The sequence below is a fragment of the Falco biarmicus genome, chromosome 13, assembly GCF_023638135.1.
Source record: "Falco biarmicus isolate bFalBia1 chromosome 13, bFalBia1.pri, whole genome shotgun sequence".
Classification (NCBI taxonomy): domain Eukaryota; kingdom Metazoa; phylum Chordata; class Aves; order Falconiformes; family Falconidae; genus Falco; species Falco biarmicus.
The window spans coordinates 15,314,923-15,334,737 of record NC_079300.1 but is presented as its reverse complement, the minus strand read 5'-3'; the positions used below and the strand labels follow the sequence as shown (position 1 = coordinate 15,334,737).

The following is a 19,815-nucleotide window of genomic DNA, read 5'->3' as shown; positions in this document are numbered from 1 at the left end:
CTGTTACATTTGCAAACAACAAAATTTGTATTTCGTCTCCAGGTGGTATCTTTAGAACATATACAGAACTAATCAATTTTCTTCCATTAGAACTCTCTGAAAAAAAGAAAAAGTCTCCTTTTACAAGGCTATTTAAAAATAAGAACAAAACTTCTTCTGACTCTGCAGAGGTTATTGGCATGCAAAAACCCACCATCATCTATAATGTCAACCATTATTTCTAATATTTCCTTGCCAGTTTGTCTAGATCTGTCTGCTGTTTCCTGCCTTTTCCTTAGTTTATAGATAGCTGTTTGGGCATGGAATGCTTTTATGTGTGGATGTGACAACTTTTTTGTGAGCTCCTGAAGGCCCCTATAACAAAGGGAATCTGGTCCAATATTAGGATAATGAATGCTGTTACTACTTCCCTTAAATAGAATGAAGGAGATATTCTTTATTTTGTATCTGACATTAGTGAACAGTTCCTATAAATCCCTGTCCAGCACTTCTGTCAGTAATTCAAAAATTATGCTGAATAAAAGAGCCATGACACTGAAAAACACTACAACATGTAGAAGATTTAAGACACTCGGTCTACGTAGCTTAAAAAGAAAATCAGTTTTTGTTAAGAGAGTTTAAGGAGTGACTCCAGGTCTTGCTGGAGTCTTCTCTTCTCCAGGCTGAACAACCCCAGCTCTCAGTCTGTCTTCATAGGAGAGGTGTTCCAGCCCTCTCCTCATCTTCATGGCTTCATGCCCCTCCTCTGGACTTACTCCAACAGGTCCATGTCCTTTTTATGGTGGGGGCCCCAGAGCCGAATGCATTACTCTAGGTGGGGTCTCATGACAACGGAGTGGAGGGTGAGAATCACCTCCCTCGACCTGCTGGTTACACTTCTTTTGATGCAGCCCAGGATACGGGGCTTGCAAGTGCAACTATCAGGTCATATTGAGCTTCTCACCAGCCAATACCCCTAGGTTCTTCTCCTTAGGGCTGCTCTCAATCCATTCTCTGCCCAGCCTGTAATTCTGCTTGGGATTGTCCCAATCCATGTGTGCACATGGCCTTGTTGAACTTCTTGAAGGTTGCACAGGCCCAGCTCTCAAGCCTGTGAGATCCCTCTGGATGGCATCACTTCCCTCCAGTGTGTCAATCATACCACACAGCTTGGTGTCATCAACAAATTTGCTGAGGGTACACTCAATAATTCTTGGAAATCTACAAACTGTATTAAATATTAGGTCAAGTTAGATGCCCTGAAGGACCATTCTGGCTTGAATTCTGTGAATCAATTAGTCTGGACCTGAGGAACAGAGATTCATTAAATTTAACCTCTTTATTAAACAGATAGCTGCTTGGACTGCTGATATTGCTGCTCAGAACCCAGACCTTGTCTCTCGCAGTGTAATTGGGGAAACATATGAAGGACGGCCAATGTACCTTCTCAAAGTAAGTGCTTTCATTTCTTTGTGACAGACTTCCTCTATTAACCTTCACAAAAGTATGACATCTATTAAAACACCAACGATGCTGAGATAGTATTATACATTTTGCAGAAAATCTAATACATTTTGTTCACTACTTCTATGATTTTTTTCAACCTTTAAGGTTTTTTTTTCTAAAAAGGGGCATAATGAATTATTCGAAGTTCAGTCATATAAATTCAACCACACTCCCGAGAGCTATTTGAATGACCTTTATGTTCTTTCCATCTGTTGTTTGTAAACCCATTTACTCTGAAAAGATCTATAAATGTCAGTCTTTCTAGCAATAGGCAACGAATTTGCATCTTCATTATATGTAATTTCATGCCGGTTTTGGCTGGGGTAGAGTTAATTTTCTTCATAGTAACTAGTATGGGGCTATGTTTTGGATTTGTGCTGGGAAGCGTTCGTGTTTCAGGATGTTTTAGTTCCTGATGAGCAGTGCTTACACACAGAGCCAAGGGCTTTTCTGCTCCTCATACCACCCTGACAGTGGAGCAGGAGGGGACACAGCCAGGGCAGCTGACCCCAGCGATATTCCGTACCATATGGCATTATGTTCAGCAATAAACTAAGGGGAAAGTGGGCTGAGGGACGGTTGCTGGCTGACTGGCTGGGCATCGGTCAGTTGATGGTGAACAACTGTTTTCATTTGCATCATTTGTCTTTCTTGGGTTTTATTTCTTTGATATTATTATTGTTGTTGTTGTTATTATTTCAATTATTTAACTGTTCCTATCCAAACCCATGAGGTTTCTCTCTTTTACCCTTCCAGTTCTTCCCCCTCATCCTGCTGGGGGCCGACAGTGAGCAAGTGGCTGTGTGGTGCTTAGTTGCTGGCTGGGGTTAAACCCTGGCAATTTTTTTAGCATAAGTCTTACAAATATAGTAGATACAATGCCTCAAATAAAGGCAAAAGGATAAAGATTACGTGCCCAAAATTGCATAAGCATTTACAATAATACATTATTGAAGCAAACAAGATCAGCTTTTAAGAAACACTACAGGAAATAAATCAACACTGCAGAATAATGAAATAATTGGAGGGGATGGGGGGGAGCTTATCTACATTAATAAAAATGAAATTATTAGAAGTTTGTTATTTTAGCTTGAATATCATGGTCAGCTACAGCTGAGAACACTCTATAGATTTCCATTTAATCAAGGAATGCTGTATTTGTATAAAGTTTGACTGGTTAGGTCAGCAAGCTGACTTGTTCTGAATACAAATTATTTTGTTCAAGACCTGTTTTCTTTCTTGTCTTTTTACCTAGATGGGAAAAAGTCATCCAAATAAGAAAGCCATCTTTATGGATTGTGGTTTCCATGCAAGAGAGTGGATCTCCCCTGCTTTCTGCCAGTGGTTTGTGAAAGAAGTCAGTAAGCTTAATGATAAAAAAAATCTTACAAATTGCAACTATGTTTAAGAAAATCTTAGTGAGCAGCAAAAGCTGAGGTCACTGCAGATTGCTTTTTTACCTCTAAATACCTGTCTGCACATTCCTTCTCTCACCTCAGGTGGTGAGGGTGTAACTAGTTAAACCAGATCTTAGTGGTTGGACCTGCAATCTTTCAGCAGCTTAAGACTATGTAAAAGCACGTGTAAGAGGGACTGACCACTGCAAAGGTTATTACCAGTCTATAAACTCCTTTTTACACCTGTAGCCAGAGAAAGGTGAGAGATAAGCAAACAAGTCTAGTAACACTATAAACATAGTCATGTCCTTTACATAGTGGTAAGGAGTAGGGAATAAGGAAATTCAACAGCACAACAGACAGGGTGGGAACCTACCCTCAGCTAAGCACAGAGTGCACAGAGGAAATGTACCCAAGAGAGAAGGAAGACTATAGATGAAGCTCCCTGAACTCCACTCAGGAAGAGTGAAATGCATATACACCCCTTTGAGCTTCCACTTCAAATTGTATGGAATAGTTTCTAAAACATTAAACTATATTGAGGAAAGAGCTGCACAGGTAAAACTAGCTTCACTTCAAGCTGGGATACTTTAGGCCTTGAATTAAACAATTTTATCTCCTTTGTCTTTTCCTTCTCCTCACCATCAATACAAAGCAGGTGGGACCAATCAAATGCTGCATAGTCTTCTCTACAGAGAAGAGGTATATTCCCCCTCAGCAGGGGAAGATCATTCAGTTTAGCAGAATGACTCATTGATTTAATCCCAAATTTTGTAAGAATTCCTGCTTGAAGATGAAAACAATCAACAAAACAAAACAAATCCAAACAACAGCAAAAAACTCCAACCAAAACAAAACCAGAGGCATCAGCTGGAATTTAAAACCCAAGTAAAGGAAAGCCAAAGTATGTGAGTGAGCCATGCTGGCAGAGCCATCGGTGGCAAGTATAATCTGTTTTATCAGACAGCCATGTGGTTTTGCGTAGGAAGGAGGGGAAATTGGAAGTGACATCTCAGTGGAGTCAATGGGAATGTGATTTCATTATCTCCTAATAAGGCTGCAGACAGTATGTGCTACCATTTTTCTCTTAGCAATTCACGTCACTACAGCTGTCATTTTCACTGTCTGGTCACTTAACTCATGGGTATACCTGACACCAGCAGTGGGCTCTGCTCAATAGATCCAAGTGTGGACAGGCAGAAGTGTTTTAAAAGCATAGTCCTCTAAGTGTCATCAGCGGTTCACCTGGGATTGCTTCTAGACATAAAAGAAAAGCAAAACTAGAGAAAAACACAAGCAACATGGATTGTTATATGTATCTCAAAAAAAAAACCAAACAAACAAAAAAAACCAACCAACAACAGAACAACCCAAGCATAAAAAAAAAAACCCAACAAAAAACCAGGAAACAGTAAGTTCTAGTGATCTGAAACTGCTCTTCTAGATTCTAAACACAACCTTCCCACTTGCTAGTTACAGGACAAAAGATGCCTTTCTCCATTGCATTGCTCCCTGTGTTATCCTTCATGTCCATGTAAAGGAAGCATGGCTGCAACATACTTAGAGCAAATTCCCATGATCGTTGCATGCTCCCTTGACACTGATACGTATCTGTGAACAAACATACAAACTGCCAGGCTATGAACAATCAGGATATACAGGTTTATGGAAGCAGTTCTTATGTCTGTTATTCAATATATATGTCTGGAAAAGTGCAGGGGAAAATCTGCCTCCCTATGAATATGTGCGTCCACAGCATTATGACTGGAAATGTGTAAGGATGTATTTTGGAACTATTGTCTATAATCGGTCATTGATGACATTTCTCTGAAAAACAAATTTAAAAAATGGGAATAATATAATGATTTTTCCTTCTTGCATAAATTAAACCCAAACCTTTAAGGTGACAGAATGTAGGGAGAACATATGGACAGGAACTTTGCTCTCTGTAAACAAGAAGCTAGTTGATGGAAATCTCTTTTCAGTGATTTATTATCCTCTTCAAAATCAACATTGCTTCACCATATAATATCTACCAGAATGAGATGACTTTCTAACAAACAGCAATGTGGTTTGGGTCACTGTGAGTTGTCTAAGTATATGTAATTTCACAAAGCTGTCATCTCATGTGATGGAGTGACCTGGATGACTTTGCCCACCCCATTTCACAAAGCTGTCATCTCATGTGATGGAGTGACCTGGATGACTTTGCCCACCCCATTCACTAATTCCTGATCCAGACCCAGGCCTTTAAATACACACTGGAGATACAGATCTCTGAAGGCATCATCAGCTTTTTCTACTTTTCTCCAACTAGGCTGTTAAGACCTATGGAAAAGATCCTGTCATGACCACACTTCTCAACAGATTGGACTTCTATGTTTTGCCTGTTTTTAACATTGATGGTTACGTTTACACTTGGACAAATGTAAGTACGTTCTTCTTTCTCAAGAAGAGTATTGCTGGAAAAGCCAACCGTTAGATCTTTCTCTTAGTTTTGATCTATGTTTCACCATTCTATTTCAGGACCGCATGTGGAGAAAGACACGTTCTAAAAATGCTGGTAGGCGTTGCATTGGTACAGATCCCAACAGGAATTTTAATGCTGGCTGGTGCAGTAAGTGTCTCCTAACAGTATCTATAAGTGATCATACAGACATGTAATAGCCAAAACACTTAATTATGGATTTTCCCTACCTGATGGTTGGTCCAGCTCAAGCTTGAGTCAAGACCGCCAGTATAGCATTGTGGAGTAGCTGGTGTTCAATTCTTGGAGCTGTTTTGGGCAAAAAACAGACTAGTGTCATTGGTATGGCTACTTCTATGAACATATATATACACACACATACATGCATGTATATACACACATATACACTTATATATACTTACATACACTTATACTTATATACACTTACACAGATGTATACACATATATATACACACACACACACTTCTTTGAGTTCAGAAAAGAAGCCAAAAGAGTTTCCTTTTGGTTGGTTTCACTATGGGGAGAGGGGTCTCTCGAGTGGTTTCCACTTGGCTGTTTCCTGGAAGCATCCTAGAAACAGAGGAGATACGCAAGGAGCAGGCTGTGAAGTACTGAAGCAAATCGGTATCCCAAGTCACATAACATAGGACTTTACATCAATACTCACGTTCTTCCAACTATGCACACTGCAGAGGGCATATTTATTTAATGCTATGTCATGTTGCCCAGTGTTTTAACTATGCAATAAAACATTCTCTTCTCTGATACAGCATGTGTGTCACTACGATTTCCAAGGCTTATCTACAAAAGCAGTTTAACATGACTCTCCTAACAACCAACTTTTTTCATTAAATACTAACTAAATTCACCTTTCTTCCCAGCTGTTGGGGCCTCAAAAAACCCCTGTGATTCCACCTACTGTGGCTCTGCACCTGAGTCTGAAAAGGAGACCAAGGCTTTGGCTGATTTTATTCGTGAACATCTTTCTACAATCAAGGCATACTTGACAGTTCACTCCTATTCCCAGCTGCTACTGTTTCCTTATTCATATAATTACAAATTACCATCGAATTACGAGGAACTGGTAAGTCTTTTTGTCATTTTGACATAATGAAAAGAATAAGTAAAAATCATCACTTGCTATTTAGGTCCATTTAACTTGAAGCAGTTTCCTTAACATCTGGAAAGAATCTGTACTGACAGTTTTTTGAAAATCCTTGTCTTTCATAGCAAGAACAAGGGAAACCATGATGACTTCAAGATAGTTCAAGCACAGGATAAACTTTAGAGCCTTTTTTAATTTCCACATACACAATGAATTTGCCACAAGGTCAGGTTTGTCTTCCAGTCGTGCTACACAGAAATCCACTATGCTGTGCAGCACTGCTTCTTCCCAACTGAAGAGGTTGCTGTGTATGTAGCTTTAATACATTACATAGAACATTATGCCCTCTAACTCAAGCTAACAGCTTGATAGATTGTAATAACTATGAAATGACTGAACTGATATCATCAATAGTAGACAAGGATCTGCCTACCTTTTCCTACCGAACCTTAGTTCTTACTGAAGTTCTTACTGAAGTAAACTGGTGAAACTCCTATAAATACAGGTTCAGGACAATAAGGCAGTTTCTGTTCAAAAGTATAATTAAAACCAGTTAGACACAAACCAGATAAAATTTTCATATCTGAGGCGTTTCTGAACAGGCATGGACTCAAACACACCTTTTATTTGGAAGAAGAGAGGATTAATGTGGTGTTTTAAAGGACAACGCTGCTTTTATTCATCCTAGAGAAAGGCCACACTCTAATGCCATTTAAGTAAGATAACAAAGGTCTGGAATGTATATTTTTTATCTTTAAAAACAGAGAGAGGGGTTACAACTATTAAATGTGTACAAAATTCATAAACATTTTATAAGGCCAAAAATCAACAGTCATGAATAATAAAATTACTTCAGTTCTCTGGCATATTAGCATTTAGAAGCTGTTGGCAGGGAAAACAACATAGCAAAACAAACAAGTCTTGATTCCCCCGCTTTCTTGAATGCTGCCAAAAGTCCAAGGCAACAACACTGTGTGTTGCTCTGCTGTGCAGGTCTGACAGATTTATGAGTGCTCCCAAATAGATGTCACCATTCTGAAGCACAAACACAAACTCAGGCCAACAGTGAAGTTCCGTGTTACATTTTTTACAGCTTTAAAGAGAGGATGAAATTAAGATGAAGATTTTGTTTTCTTGATTTATATTTCCAGAAATTTTTAGTTGTATCTATGCCAGGGAACTGAAGTAATTTCTTGTCTTCAATTTTTATAAAAGCTTCACATTTCACACATTGCAGTTCAGTCTAAAGTAATAAAACAACACAAACCCCTTGAAGCTGCTTTGTTGTCAAGATCACAAAGTTCCCATGTGTTAAAAATTTGCATGACGTTCTGCCCAATTTTTTGAATCAAGAGCAAATGTGATGAAACATAACTAAAAGTACAGCATGTTTCTCACAGTATTAAATGGAAAAAGTTTACACTGACAGCTCATTATTAAAACAATCCTTAAGAATAAGAACGAACCTGTATGCTTTTCTAGGTTTTAAAATTCTTTTATGAAATTAAAATTGTATATTAGCAATGTTCTATTATAAAACACAGTAAAATTTAATGAATCACCCATACTAAGGTTCTGCAATTTTTATCAATAAAAACTGTCCCGCCCTACAGGACAATTCTGCTATTACCATTCAGCATCAAAAATAAATAGCTCAGGAATGCAGGTTATATAGTTCTCTTCAACCATTTGATTTCACTTTGTAAGTTAGTCTTTCCAATATCACTTTATCCTCTATTTTAAATCAGGCACACTGATCCCAGAGGGAGTTCCATTATTTTCTACTACAAAGTAATGACAAATCTCACCACCACGACAAGGTGACCTTATCAGTGTTTTTCACATCTTAATTAAGGGAAAATATTTCCTCTATTGGTGATCCCAACAAAAAGACAGCAGGATCCCAGAGGTGTTAAACATGTGCAGTATCTGATTTTAACAAGGGAAGACTCCTTGCCAAAAATCCTTCTTTTGGAGAATGAGATCAGATATCATCCAATCAACATTGCCGGTAGTTGGGATAATTAAACAGAGGGGGCCTAATTCACTCCAATGGCAGTGAATTAAATAGAACGACTGACTTAACAGGCTCTGGGTCAGGTTTGAAAGTGCAGCTTTTCAGGTTAGTTCAAATAACTAAACCATATTCATTTAATCTGTGACTAAAGAAAATTTAAGATTTTCAATCAACATTTGTGCTTGCTTGAAGTGAGGCAGCTACAAAAAGAGGTATTATTTTTTATGCCAGTTGTGTTTCATGTCTAGGTCAGAATTTAGAGAAATGCTGAACAATTAGAATCTCAATTTTTAACAGAAATTGTTTGGGCATATAAAAGGATCATGAAGCATTTTGCAAATGAAGAAGCAAAATGTATAGTGCCATTATCTTAGCTGTTATTTTTATTCTGACACATCTAATAAATTACAGGAAACATAGTTGCAATTTCTTATCTGTTTCAGTGAGCAACTGGACATGTGCTTAAACAAAACCTCACGACTGCTTATTATTAACAACATTTTGTTCCATTGTATTTAATTAAAGTAGCATAATATTGTGCGGCTTATGCTGCATTCCGATGTCTGAGATATAGAAGGGCACAAAAATTGGGTAATTTGAGATCGAAGTCTGCTGAAGAGAAAGATCTGGGGAATACTTATATATCCCTTTCCTGCGAGTGTACTGAACAGCATGTCCTTGCAGATCAAAACACTTTTGCTGTTCACAGCCTTAGGAAATCACCAGAAGGCATAAAACTGTCCTGGTTTTGCTTTCTCAGGTAGAACAGGGCACTCTGCAAATCCCAGACATCCTGTATGCTCCACTGCATTGCTACAGCAAATCAGAACAACCTCGAAGTTACTGTAACTTACTCTGAGTCAGGGATTAGAACTATCCCTCAACTACCCCTGGCTCTGGAGTATAAAACATGATGAAAGTCATGTATGTTCCTTCCTTCCCACTCTTCTCCTTAGACACAAGAGGATCCCATCTCTGAGGATCTCAACCACACAGCTTACAAGGATTTTCCCAAAAACTTTTCTCCCTTTATTGAGGGTTGTTGTTTTGTCCCCCTCAGATGTTGCACAAAACTTTCACTGTTATTCAAACAATACTTGAACAACAAAAATAAAAACACCCAAGACAGTAAAATCTAGGTCAGGAATTTCTCAGAAGTTACACAATATTCTTGGGATGACACCCTGAAAGAAATATGTACTCCTTTTGGTGAACCACATCTTCCCTGCTCCATAATCCTATTGACTCATTCTTTACTATACCCTGGTGTGTTACCCTGCACACAGAACACACACTTGAATCCATCTCCTACAGAGAACAAAAGCATTAGCTTTTCACAATTTAAAAACGTGCTTGGCAAGACCAGTATCTCCCCACGCCCCAAAAAGGTTCTTTTCATCTTCATTTTACTATTCACATTTTTGTCCTCTGGCAATAAAGAACTCTGTATTTAATCCCACTTTCATAAACAGTTCAGCCCATACTTTTTAATCAGTTCATATTTTGGCCTTAGCTTCCTATTCAGTCACCCTATGCTTTCCTCATTCTCAGCAGACAAATCTAGCTTTATCAATTCTTATTTGTATCCAAATTGGCTCTGAACTACAATTTGATAGAGCAGAGGAATGTGCGTCATGCCCTTCCTTCCTTTTCAGGTTCAATTCCATCTCCCAGTTAAATAACAAACTCAGTGCCAAATACATGTCTGCAGCCAGCTCATACTCACTGCCAGATTAATGTATGTATATTATTACAGTTTGGCAGGCTGCAGAATATTCATCTACAACACAAGATAATTTTCTAGACACAGGATTTCAGTTTTTATTACTTGAATGCATACTGGCCACACTGGTTATTGTTTCAGCTCACTGAAATTAACCTTTCATATTGCATTGGTCTAGCATTTCATTTCCTCTTGAGTGCTTAAAATAGGATATAGTAGAAAGTAAAGATATGCCTGGAGTCTGTGCAGCCTGCAAGAGTGAATTTCAAATATATTGCATGACTTTTTGAATATCAGTCTGATTATTTAACCTGATGCCTGGGAGCAGGGTCCTGAATGTTTAAGATACATGAAGACCCGTGGGTAAGAATATTTGAACAGCCAAAACCCTATCCTCTAAGAGACTTGGACATAGCAGTGAGGAGTTGCAACCTACGCTGTTGTATCTGTGCTGTTGCAAACTCCTGTGACTGTACTACTTGTTACAAGTAAATGTTGTTTAAGTCAACTGGGAAGCACAACAAACTGCAAAGGAGGCAGAAAAACAGTATTTGGAATTAGCTTGACAGCTGCTCCACCAAGTTGGCCGCAACAGATGTCCCACAACAGAACTGTTCTGTACTGACAGTCTTACAGTTGTGAAAAGGATGATTTTTAGTAGCAGCATCCTCCAGATGAAGCTGATGTACAAATCTGGCTGAAAAACAAATCTCCAACAGGTGTAGGGCACATTTACCTGAACTCAAGTCACACTGGAAACCCTCTCAACAGGGATCAATTTCTTAAATACTCTGTAAGACTGCCACAGAGAAACATGCTTGCAAAGAAAAAAGAAGCAAAATAGTGAAGTCCTCCAGTTATCCAGATTCCCTGGACTCTTGGGGGATATGCTTAACTATAAGCAACAACAGAATCAGGAACCAAGTTGTACATCAGTCCACCAGTTGGACTCTTTTGAGGGGAATCTGTATTAGCAAAACAAGGAGCCTCAGAAATTTAACTTCACTTGGCTAAAGCTAACTTTGCAAGTATCACATTTACAGCCTTTCACTCCAGAGGAAGCTGAGGATCACATAAGTGGCACATGAGACTGAGGTGAAGTGAAAATGCAGTTTTCAGCCTTGGGCAAATCAGTTTGCAGTCCAGTGAGGGAAGAGAGCAAGAGGTCCATCAATTAGTGAAAAGGCTTCTGCAGATCACTGTCAGACTGTGAGGGCAAAAGGAGTTGTCCACATGCAGCAGCTGTGTAATCAACATCCCTGAAGTGTTTCTAAACAGCTGCAATTTGCTGGCAAATCTAGCCTGATGATACAAGAGTAAAATGAGGGACATGCTCCCCAGAATATTACCTATTATCACACAGAAGATGCTTAGCCTAATAATTTATCTTATTAGGTCAAAACTCCAGATGTGGTGAGAAGAGGCCATAACATATTTTTTCAGTTATTAGCTTTTAATGGAAGATAGGTTTAAAGGTTGTGAATTATGTAAGATAATGGGAACTGAGAACAGAACTCTGCTGTATCACCAGCCCATGCACTCTGTACACAAGATCAAGGAAAATATTCGTAATTGCTGTGTAAACACAGATGGGTGATCAGTTCAGGGAATACTACCTTCTGCTGAAATGACCAGCCCTGCCAGTTCAGCTGCAAGTCAGAAGCTGAAAAGCCATTTCTGCTTCCAGTTACAAGGTATTAATTTGGAGTTGTTTCTAGGACTTCAGGGCACACTTCACGGCACCAGTTGTCTTTCTGCTACTATAGCTTTCAGCAAAATTTTCCTTGCAAGAAAGGTATTATTAGTAGTAAAAAAACAACCAACACTTCCCCCCCAAACACAAAAAACAACAAACTCCAAACAAACCACAACAATTCACTTAACCCAGTTGTGCAAAGATCTAGAAAATCACTCAACAGAAAAGAACATCCTCAAAGGTCAAAAAGATACCAACATTTCTCTTTCCAGACGTATTCCAAATAACTTACAGGCTTGAAAATCCAAACCACTTTTCAAATGCTAAATATCACTTGCCCATGTGGAAAATGTTGGGCATTATTTATATACCTGTGCATAAATCTCCATGTTACTTTTACAAATGGTAATTGTACTACTTTTTTAAAAAGAAAAAAATTTTCCTCATATTTTGTATTTATACTCACACTTATTTACTTAATTTTTATTATTCTTGCTGGTTTATATTTTTTATTATTATTATTTAAAGGTGACTTTAGTTCCTATAAAGTTGAATTTTTATTTTTTTTTTACTTTGGGTTTTGTACTATAAATTATTAGAAAAGCAAATGGTAGAGAGTCACTTAAAGGAAAAAAAAATCTGATCTCAAAACTTCAGTTTTATTTCATGATGAAGTCATAAATGCTCAGTCATGTTTTTCACTTAGAGAGGGTCATTTAAAATACCACCTCGATCTCCAGCCTGGAGAGCTTGAGGAGGTTGTTTATCTGTGTTCCAGGCTCTTAACAGCTGGAAATCTCAACTGCTCTTTCTACAAATACCTCTTTTTACAGCTACCTGGCCAATAATAAAAAACCCCTCAGGTAAAAAGATTTCCTGACATACTTTTTCTGGTATGTGTTCCGGTATGATTTAAAGCCATCATCTGGCAGCTGAGTGAAAGAAATGCCCTATTCTTCTAAAAGGGCAGCTCTGCTGTTCTATTGTCCCTAACACACAGTTTTTACTAAAGAGAGAGCACATACTAGTTACCAACAGGTCCATCTGTAGTATCAGACTACCTTTTCAAATTTAATATCCACTTCACATATATTTGAAAAGAGGAAGAGTCAGTTTACATTTAAAAAATTCATTTACTATTGAGAGATTTGACTCAATCTCAGCTGCTGATTAAATGAAGATATAAACAGAAGAGGACTAAAGAAAACATGGTATTGCTATCAGTAGTCTCCAACCTCTACAATTCCCTCAAAATGTGTTAAAAATTATTATGAATTTTAGAAAAATCAGCTTGTTAAGGGGTTAAAAAACCCCAACCAAACAAAAGAAAAACCCACACTGGGGCAGCTGGTAGTTCAGCTATCACAGTCGCTCAGAATCCAACATTGTGAAATGCAAAGTAACAACATTCTCCCTACAATTGCTTCTGTTTGCACCACAGAGAGTCCAGAAACCAAGCGCCCCGTTAGGTAAAGCCAATGTTATCGGTGGAAGGACAAGCTTCAAATACTGGTCTGCCTTGTTCAAATATTCTTAGCATGCTGAATGACCACAAATTCCTACAGCAAACTCCCATAATTCTAGATGTTCAAAATCCAACATTTGGGAATGGGGAGACATTTGCTGTTCTGCAGTAAAATAGGTGGTCAGTGCTAATGCAACAAACATTTTGATGCTGTGTTGCAGAAGTTGAGAAAGCTCTCTTACTTAACTAAGATTTTCCAAACACATTGTCCAATTTGCCTTTTCGAGTAATTCACAGAAACACTTGAAGCGTAAGGATGAAAAGAGAATATTTTTCAATATATATCTTCCACTGGGAAGTAAGCCAGAGTATAACCTACAGAGAAAGAAGGAGCTTGAGGAAATTCCTGGAATATTAAGCCATTCAGCTGCAAGCTATAACAAAAGATATGGCAACCCATTGCTTATTCTTATACTGAACATCTGCTTTCAAAAATCATTCATATTTATCATCTGTTAGTAATAGTTTTCATGTTTTATTACCAACATGCTGTATAATGAAGAACTGAAAATACCACATGTTCCAAAGAAAAGTCTGTAATTTTCCTTGATGCAAACATATAAAGCTTCATAGTACTATTGATGGGCCTGATCCAACCCTCACTGAAATCAGTGGGAGTTGAATGAGTCCCTCTGTGCACAGGAAATGAATTGAAATTAATGATCCTACATATGGTTCCAGGGTAATTTATGCCTTTTCTGGCTGTTAATATTTATAAGACCTTAATCTGCTTCCACTTGTATCAGCGTTCAACTCCACTGACTAAGCTGACTCTGCTCTGAATTTATACTGCTTGAATAGAAGGAAAAGGCTGTTGCATGTTCACAATTTACTGTATGAAGTTACTACTATTCTCTTAGATTCTCTTATCTCTAATTAAGATTCCTTATTTAGTTTTAATCGTGTACAAATTTCTTCTAAATACAGAAAATCCTGTTACCTATTGTCCCCTTACCTATCCAAACTATACTGGACAATAGCTGTACATAGAGACAGCAATACACAGACTGGACAATACTCCATTAAAGCTTGGAGAGCGAGTTCTTTACTGATAAGCTCTTCACAACATAACAAGCTGTGTCTTCTCAGCTACTGGGATCTAGTCATACCGAGAGGTGAACAACAGTTGTCAAATAAAAACTTCTCAAGCATGGCTCTTCAGTTTATTTAACAATGTATTTGCTTAGATTCACTCCGAAAGCTTCTGAAAATCTGCATTTATCATTCTCCTTTTCCTACAGAACTCTGTTGCTCGTGCTGCATGCAAACAGCTGGCCAGTTTGTATAATACCAAATATACATATGGCCCAGGAGCTACAACAATCTGTAAGTACTGGCCTAAACATACTAGCCATCTATATTAAGCGCTACTAAGACTATCAAATGCAGTTTTCTAGTTGACTGTTGTTCCCCTTCCTAAGTAGTCCCCTTCTTTCTTCACATGCATATACTCAGAGGTATACATGTCATCTGTCATTTCTAAAATATGGGATGATATATTCCTTAAAGATCCCAGGGAGTGTGCCGCCGCCCCCCCACCCCGCCCCGGAAGGTAAGGTGATGTGACCAAGTGTTTAGGAACTCATGTGCAAAGCGTGAATTCCTAAATCACACACAGCTTAGATTTAAACATAAAAATCTCAACTTTCTGCATTTTCAGTGTCTCCAAGTCAAAGTGAAAAGATTATGTGAACCCTAAAGAATTGGCTTCAACTACTATAGCCACACAGATAATTATTTCTTTTACTTTGCATTACAGTCTAAGACAATTCCATTTGTCTACCCTTCTTGGAAACTCAGCTGTCAGGATATGGCCTTTGCAGTTCAAAAGCCAAGCTGAGGTTGCCAAATCTAGATTTCCAGAGCTTCAGTATCTCCTGTATTTAAGATCTCCTAATTTACTTAAATATGTAAACTACTCTTTTCCCTATTTCTCTTCCCTTAAATAATGTAAAAAACCTTTAAGAAACAGTTTCTCCCATTTTTTAGAGTATTATGGTGATTATTCCTTTAAAAATATTTTGGTGGTGCTTAGCAATTCTGGAGGCTCCTTCCTTCCATAGCAAAAGAGACTTTCTACATTGTACCAAAGTACTGGAAAGGGAGGATACCGTTTGTCCAGAAGAAAGATGGAGCTAATATCCCAGATCTGCAGTTCTTTCATATCTGTATGAATCTCAGAAAGCTACCCAGAGAGAGGGTATTTGCTTCTGATACCAAATCTATCTAAACAAACCCATGCAAGCATGCCATTCTCTGTTCCTGGACATTCCTCCCATGGGCTCCCCACAATATTGACAAGGAGGGAGCAGTTTAGCTTGTTTACATTAGTTTGCACACATCAGCTGGAACAAAGCTCACAAATGGCCTAAAATCACAGAAGCTTTTCCATAAGCAGGAAAAAACAATTGATTCACTGATTCTTCCTTTTTATCTGTCTTTTCTGCATTTCTGGCTACGTGACTTGACTCCAAAGTATATCGCATTTCAATGCGTAGCCACACTTTTCCACTTAAGCTTTATTTTATTTCTTTATCAACAGATCCTGCTGCAGGGGGCTCTGATGACTGGGCTTACGATCAAGGCATCAAGTACTCTTTCACTTTTGAGCTCCGAGACACTGGTAGATATGGTTTTGTTCTCCCTGAATCTCAGATAAAGCCAACCTGTGAAGAGACTGTACTTGCTGTTAAATACATTGCCAATTATGTCCTTGAGCACTTGTATTAGAATGGAGTTCTAAAAACTATTAAAGAAGGCTTTATTCAAAGATGCCTTCCTTTTTATTCTTGCCTAACCATAGGTTTTATTTCTCTTTACTTAATGTTCTCAGTCATACCCTCCTTAGTCCATCATAGATCAACAGAACTACAAGTTTGTCAAGAGGAATTACATCTTTTATTAAGGCAACTGATAGGGTCAGGGAAGGTCTAGGGAAAAAAAAAAATCACAAGAAGCTTAATCAACTTAAGGTAAAGGTTGCCTTAATAATTAAACTTATCTGTACACATAGCAGACAGGCAAAGCATTAGAACTTATACAGTCTGAACGCTGTATTAAGGAAACCAAACCAAACCAAAACCAGCTAGGTGATTCACATCCAACCATTTATTGCCTTAATGGCCTCAGTAGTAAGGAAGGGTCGCATCATATACTATTTAAATTACGTTAGCTGTGATATGCTCTTGTGAATTTTCTCAAAACCCACCCTGGATGTGCACCATCACTGAAAACTGGTTTGGATCTGAGGTCACTGCTAGTCCGATCTGAAATCGGCACTGAAGCTTATAGTTACTATTAGTTTTAAAGACCGAGACTTGATACAAATCATGCTATAAACTACCCTGCATTTAAGGTTCTCACTACAGTAGCATCTCTCAAAATATTCTCAGCGCCCTGGTGCTTCCTGGGGCCCCACATGTTCCTACTGTCATGAACAGAAGAATCATAAACAGCCATAAAGACCAAGTCTGGTTATAAATGATTAACTGTTTCTTTCATGAGAAGCTGTAAAGAATTATCCCCCTCCAATCGATTTTCTGTACAGGTAATGTGGGTCTGATTGGGTCAGAGTGAGTGAGAGTGATAAATAGCCACTCTGGGCAGCTTTCTCATGCAGCTGCAGAAAATGTGTTTGGCATTTATTAATGCTGTTTAGAGCTTGGCTAATACGGGACACGGTCTGCAGAAAGATGGGGAAAAACCTTATGTCAACACAGAACCTGGCTGATCTCCCTGCCATTTCTGGAAGCTCTGAACAGAGATTTCCGCTGCCTGTTGATGCTCCTGGAATCAGCACTGTTTCTGGCAGGTCTCTAGCTGACTCAAAACAGCCCATGAAACGCATCTTACAGAGAAAATGGTTCTTCCAAGAAAATCACCAAATTCAGACCTGTCAGAAACTACATGTTCTTTTTTGCCTCTTCTCTGTGGAAGCAGACAGAAAGACAAGCTTTAAATATAATAGCAAGCTTATATTTAAAATGACACTTTCATTTACATGTATAAGAAAAAGAAAGGAACACATCCACTAGCCCACTCCAATTAGCTCGGCAGTGCTCAGATTGAACTAGTCCTCACACACGACTGATCCATCTGTTTTTGATCACTGGTGAAACTGAACCCCTGTGTGAAAATAGCACGTACCAGTGAAAAGACGTGTCATTCTGTTTTGCAACAGAAGTTGGGGGAAGGGTAATCGGCATTACTAAAAATAGCACAGGATGCAAACAGAACATACTGGCCAGAGCCAAACATGTCACAAAGGGCAGGGAAATAAATTACTCAGAATATAAAATATTTTTGGCTAATTTTAACTAAGTATTAACAACCACCCAGGGACTATCCTAATTATAACTGTATTATTTAGGGAGATATCGGAGGCCTTACCACCGACTGCAAGGTGAATTGTTGATACTCAGCACCACTCATTACTAGGAAGGCTCTCTGTAGGACTGCAGGCAACCAAACACACAGTTACAAGTGCAGCTGAGGGGGAGGTCACGGCGCCCAGCAGCTCAGCAGTGTTAGGGCCACCCCAGTTAACTCAAAACTGTGACTCCAAGGCAGAACATGGCACACGCTGTCATTTGGTAGCACTGACATTCACGAAGTCAAGGCACAGCAAAGCAGTGATACGCAGCTTTTCTGTGCCGTCTCACTAGCACCTCTGATCAAACTACATACATGCAGAGAAGAAGAGCAATTAACCATGATATGTCATCCATGCAGCTTGGAACATCAAACAAAGAATATATGGGAGAAATTGAAGCAGGAAAGGACATTCTGCTAGGAGGTAAGCTGTTGGGGCTGAGACACTGAAAGAAAACATGGAGAGGAAGCAAAGGGTCAGCAACAACTCACAATGCTTCAGACTTGAGCATTGCTTTCAAAAAACATAGAAAACCTCCACGCAACACTGATTGATAACATATTTTCAAAGATGCCAGTGTAGTTATTTGGAACCAGCTCCTCAGTTATGAAAAAGTTCTTACAGAGAACCAGGACAGACACAAAAAATAAAAACATATTATACAGATGATGGAGGTACATTGTGACATTTGTGAAGGGTGGGCTTTTCCAACAATTCTAAAAATCCCCAGTGTTCTCCAAACTGAATCTTTTCTTCATTTCTGAAACCAAATAAATCTGTAAAGGAACAGTAAATATTCTACCAATGTTAAAATATAAATAGAATCCACCTCACAATTGATCTGTGGTTTCGATTTTTCTTTAATTGCACAGTTTAAGCTGAGTCTTTACTGAGAAAACTATAAGCCTACACTGCAGTTTTGTAGCATATAAGAATATTTTTAATCATAATCATGTTTATGAAAAAAAAAAATAAGCCATGAAAACAACAGGGGAGTAACTCTGCAGCCTGGACATACCTGGGAATTTTGTGAAGAATGGAAGACTCTATCAAAGAAATACCAGTAAACATGCACTGACAGTAAGGAAGGTCGGCGGTGTCCTGGGGTGTGTTAGGCAGAGCGGTGCCAATGGGACAAGGGAGGTGATCCTCCCCTCCGCTCAGCCCTGGCGAGGCCAAATCTGGAGGGCTGGGTCCAGTGCTGGGCTTCCCAGTACATACAGGGAGACAGGGACACACTGGAGCAAGTTCAATGAAGGACCATAAAGATGATTGAGGGACTGGAGCATTTGTCGTACAAGGAGAGGCTGAGAGAGCTGGGACTGTTCAGGCTGGAGAAGTGAAGGCTTGGGGGAACTCATCTATGAGTATATATACCTGATGGTGTAAAGGGTGCAAAGACGACAGAGCCAGGCTCCTCTCAGCAGTGCTCAGCAACGGGACAAGAGGTAATTAGCACAAATTAAAGCACATGAAACTCCATGTGAGCACAAGAAAAGACTTTTTTACGGTGCCGCTGCCCAAACACACTGGAACAGCTTGCCCACAGATTTTGTGTGGAGCGTCCAGCCTTGGAGACTTTTAAAACTTGACTGAACACAGCCCTGGGAAACCTGCTTTAGGTGATCCTGCTTTGAGTAGGGGGTTGAACTGGACGGTCACGAGTGGTCCCATCCAACCTCAACTGTTCTGTGATCCTGTGAAATTAATGTCTGCCTAATGCAGGTCAGCCAAGGACTGAGATGAACAATTTCAGCTTTTCCTATTTGATTTATACTGCTCCTTTAATTAAATAAATGGAAAATGAGAATTCTGTTTTCTTGGTTAAGAATCACATCAAAAAGCTGCCATCTTTCTCATATTAAGCTATTGTTTCACTCAATACATTCAAACAAGCAATTCATTTCAGTGCTCCAAAACTCAAAAGGGATCAAGAACTGATGAAGAGTTTTAAAGACAATGTATTGTCCACGTGCCAGGTCTCCCAGGAGTGATACTGGAGATACC

At 38.9% G+C, this 19,815-nt stretch overlaps 1 protein-coding gene across 2 annotated transcripts in view; it reads left to right on the top strand.

The window, feature by feature from the left end:
* The window catches only part of CPB1 (carboxypeptidase B1), a 66,922-nt gene extending 50,716 nt beyond the window's left edge, over positions 1 to 16,206 (top strand). For both annotated transcript variants that reach the window (XM_056358823.1, XM_056358822.1), the window contains exons 5-11: positions 1,330 to 1,431; positions 2,741 to 2,842; positions 5,200 to 5,310; positions 5,409 to 5,499; positions 6,252 to 6,454; positions 14,678 to 14,762; positions 15,979 to 16,206. In XM_056358823.1, coding sequence (XP_056214798.1) covers positions 1,330 to 1,431; positions 2,741 to 2,842; positions 5,200 to 5,310; positions 5,409 to 5,499; positions 6,252 to 6,454; positions 14,678 to 14,762; positions 15,979 to 16,166 — 882 coding nt within the window. In that variant the 3' untranslated portion in view covers positions 16,167 to 16,206. The remainder of the gene's footprint in view (positions 1 to 1,329; positions 1,432 to 2,740; positions 2,843 to 5,199; positions 5,311 to 5,408; positions 5,500 to 6,251; positions 6,455 to 14,677; positions 14,763 to 15,978) is intronic.
* Positions 16,207 to 19,815: the final 3,609 nt, after the last annotated feature.